This window comes from Pteropus vampyrus, unplaced genomic scaffold (assembly GCF_000151845.1).
Source record: "Pteropus vampyrus isolate Shadow unplaced genomic scaffold, Pvam_2.0 Scaffold105, whole genome shotgun sequence".
NCBI classification, from domain to species: Eukaryota; Metazoa; Chordata; class Mammalia; order Chiroptera; family Pteropodidae; genus Pteropus; species Pteropus vampyrus.
Window position 1 is genome coordinate 1,585,675 of NW_011888886.1, and position 4,005 is coordinate 1,589,679.

Here is a 4,005-nt window from a genome sequence, read left to right on the forward strand (position 1 = left end):
TCACACACTCATTTTGTCATTCTCGTTCAGCAGTCACTCATACACATTCATAGGAGACGGAAGCCCCTACTTCTGTTCTTCCTCTTGGTCCCCCTGTTGGAGACTGTGATAGGGAGACGGGGTCATGGGGGCCAAGAGCTGAGCGAAGCAAGCCGCAGGTCCTCAGTGGAGCCATGAGTGAGAGGAGAAAGCGGTGTCCCCTTCTCTCCCGGTGTCTTTAAGTGGTTCACTCACGGATTATTTTTGGGGGAAAAAAAATTATTGTAATGATTATCTCTTCACAAAGTTGATAGCTTAACAATGAAGGTTGTTATTATGGAAAATAACAGATGTAGATTTGTCACTAGTTATGTATTCATTTGTGAGATGAAATCTCTACAAAGAACGTAAGTAGGAATGGATAAGGCCATCATCATTCCTGTGCTAGTCAGGTTTGAAGTGAAGGTTAATTATCACCTAATGGTCTCCAACATCCTTGCTGTCCTACCTTTAGCTTAAAAAGGAAATCGAATGAGAATATTCTCTGTTTTTGTTTTTTAGATTCAGAATATGAACAACATCATCTCCTTCCCTCTGGACAGTTTGCTGAAGGGCGACCTCAAAGGAGTGAAAGGGGTATGACAAGTTCTGCTCGTTGGGGGACAGCGTTTGCGGAATCACAGTCACGCGGCCGTCAGGGCAGCCGCTGTGTTCCCATATCCTTACTGGGGTGGCAGGACGGCCTCTGGCTGCCACGCTGTCCCTTGATCTGCCATCCTGGCACCACCGTTAAGCCTGCTGGTGCTCCAGACACAGTAAGGGGAGCGGGGCGAGCTCTTCGGAGAACTAAACCATCTTTGGGCCCCGTCAGTCGAGCAGGGAAGCCTGCGTGGAGAGGTCTGGTTTTCCCGCCGACGTGTCACTGGCCGACCCCTGGGAACAGCACCCTTACCAGGATGCGGTTTCCTGCGGGGAAGAGCTGGCACCAGGGAGGCTCAAGCCGGCTCCATTTTTCTGTCCCCCAGAGGCTGTTCGTTGTGTAGGAGGTGCCACGTGTAAACACTTGAGCCCCTGTGTTCCACGAGCGTGTGAGTGAGGAGCAGTCAGGGCTCGGGGGGCATTTGGGTGCCAGATGCTGAGCACTAAGTCACTTTTGCATGGCACTGTCACAGACGTGCCCATGCTCTTAGGAGGCCGAGTTCTGTGCTTGGATCTGCACGTGATTCCTGGGTCGCGTCCGGGCACATCCAGAAGTGCAGCTTGGCCGACCTCAGGGACTTGTGCAGAGACCTCTCGTGTCTCCCTCGCACAGTGCGCCAGGAAGAGCCGCTAGGACAGTGAGAGGGGTCTGACCCATAGCCGTCTTGGCTCAGTACTTTTGAGCCAAGCTTCCTCAGAGTATGAAGCCCTAAGGTCCAGGCGGACAAGTGGAACTGGGAAACGTCAGAAGATAATGGCTCCCATATTCTCACTGCTGGGACCCAGATCAGGGTTCCATGGGTTCGGGGAGATCCGTGTATTAATAGAACAAGTCAGAGTCCTTTCCTTTGAGAGAAGAAATACTGAAACACTTGCAGATTAAATGCTATGTCTTTCTGGGTTTAATTTCAGAATAATCCTAGGTGAAATGAGACGGGCCACGAGCTAATTCTTGTTGTGTATGATTCTCTCTCTCTTCTATTTGCATTTGGTGTATATATTCTATAATAAAGTTTCGTTTTTGTTTTTGTTTTTTAGATTCAGAATATGAACAACATCATCTCCTTCCCTCTGGACAGTTTGCTGAAGGGCGACCTCAAAGGAGTGAAAGGGGTATGACAAGTCCTGCTCGTTGGGGGACAGCGTTTGCGGAATCACAGTCACGCGGCCGTCAGGGCAGCCGCTGTGTTCACATATCCTTACTGGGGTGGCAGGACGGCCTCTGGCTGCCACGCTGTCCCTTGATCTGCCATCTTGGCACCACCGTTAAGCCTGCTGGTGCTCCAGACACAGTAAGGGGAGCGGGGCGAGCTCTTCGGAGAACTAAACCATCTTTGGGCCCCGTCAGTCGAGCAGGGAAGCCTGCGTGGAGAGGTCTGGTTTTCCCGCCGATGCGTCACTGGCCGACCCCTGGGAGCAGCACCCTCACCGGGATGTGATTTCCTGCAGGGAAGAGTTGGCACCAGGGAGGCTCGAGCCGGCTCCATTTTTCTGTCCCCCAGAGGCTATTCGTCGTGTAGGAGGTGCCACGTGTAAACACTTGAGCCCTGTGTTCCACGAGCGTGTGAGTGAGGAGCAGTCAGGGCTCGGAGGGCATTTGGGTGCCAGATGCTAAGCACTAAGTTGCTTTTGCATGGCACTGTCACAAACAGATGTGCCCGCACTCTTAGGAGGCCGAGTTCTGTGCTTGGATCCGCACGTGATTCCCGGGTCGCGTCTGGGCACATCCAGAAGTGCAGCTTGGCCGACCTCAGGGACTTGTGCAGAGACCTCTCGTGTCTCCCTTGCACAGTGCGCCAGGAAGAGCCGCTAGGACAGTGAGGGGTCTGACCCATAGCCGTCTTGGGGCCTGGAGGACACATCAGCCGAGCCAGCCAGAAAAACGGGAGGGAAGGGCATGCAAGGCAGAGGGAAGCCATACAGATACGTGGACGCACAACAGCACTGCGCCTGAAGCTTTCAGTGTAGCTCGAAGCCACGAGGCAGCGGATGTGCAGAGCGGGACGTGCCACTGACAGGAAGGGCCAGATTGCAGAGGGCCTCAGATGCCAGGCTGCGGTGCTCTGGCTTTGTCATAAGGCCAACAAAGAGCCATAATGATGATGATGACGATGATGATGATGATGATGATGATAAGGCTATGGCGCTCTGGCCTTGTCATAAGGCCAACAAAGAGCCAAAATAATAATCAGCAGCAGCAGCAGCAGCAGCCCCGCCCCCTGAAAAGGAGATCTCGCTCCCAAAAGAATGCCGGTAAAGGTAGCGTGAATAGGTGGGAACTCCGCGATGCATTCCTCGAGGCTCAGTGCTTTTGAGCCAAGCTTCATCAGAGTATGAAGCCCTAAGGTCCAGGCGGACAAGTGGAACTGGGAAACGTCAGAAGATAATGGCTCCCATATTCTCACTGCTGGGACCCAGATCAGGGTTCCATGGGTTTGGGGAGATCCGTGTATTAATAGAACAAGTCAGAGTCCTTTCCTTTGAGAGAAGAGATACTGAAACACTTGCAGATTAAATGTTATGTCTTTCTGGGTTTAATTTCAGAATAACCCTAGGTGAAATGAGACGGGCCACGATATAATTCTTGTCGTGTATGATTCTCTCTCTCTCTCTTCTATTTGCATTTGGTGTATATATTCTATACTAAAGTTTCGTTTTTGTTTTTGTTTTTCAAAGAAAGAAAGAAAATGCCATCATTACTCTAATTGAAAACTTGTGCTCTAAGCTTTTTATTTTTTCATGGAATCACAGACGTCATTTGTTACAGAAATTAATGATCCTTTCAGGGGCCGGTCTAGGGATAAGTCAGTTTATCTTACCTGGAAGTTAATGGTTACTCTGGTTTAATTTATGCCTCTCTGTTTATAGGATCTGAAAAAGCCTTTTGATAAAGCTTGGAAGGACTACGAAACCAAAATGTGAGTGTTTTCCTTTTAAAAAATAAACATAGGTAATTTGAGATTTCAATTCTAAATTGAGCTTTTATCGCTTAAAGGTTTTGTCTAAGTAAACCTTAATCCAGAAAAGAATTCACCTAAAACTGTGTTGCTGTGGTTCATTACAATGCCAGATGTTTTCATACCCGGCGTCTAAATTCGGCGATGTTAACTTCTAAACGTGTGTTTCCTCGTCTCTTTTATTATGTCCGAATGGTTACAGAACGTCATTGTCAGGGAAGTTAATGAAAGGAAGTTAAGGCCAGTTTCTCTCAAGAAGTGTTTCCCTCCTTTTTCTTGTAAACATCTTCCTCATTTTATCACCGTGGGTGACAGCGGCAGTTTTCAGACTCCATCTTCCTGCTGATTCGCGAAAACCATCTGCTCTTAG

General features: G+C 49.3%; 1 protein-coding gene across 1 annotated transcript in view; it reads left to right on the forward strand.

The window, feature by feature from the left end:
- Nucleotides 1-4,005, forward strand: part of ASAP2 (ArfGAP with SH3 domain, ankyrin repeat and PH domain 2) — a 115,237-nt gene that overhangs the window by 43,556 nt on the left and 67,676 nt on the right. Inside the window, exons 4-5 of the mRNA XM_023533604.1 lie at nt 541-615; nt 3,547-3,596. Coding sequence (XP_023389372.1) covers nt 541-615; nt 3,547-3,596 — 125 coding nt within the window. The remainder of the gene's footprint in view (nt 1-540; nt 616-3,546; nt 3,597-4,005) is intronic.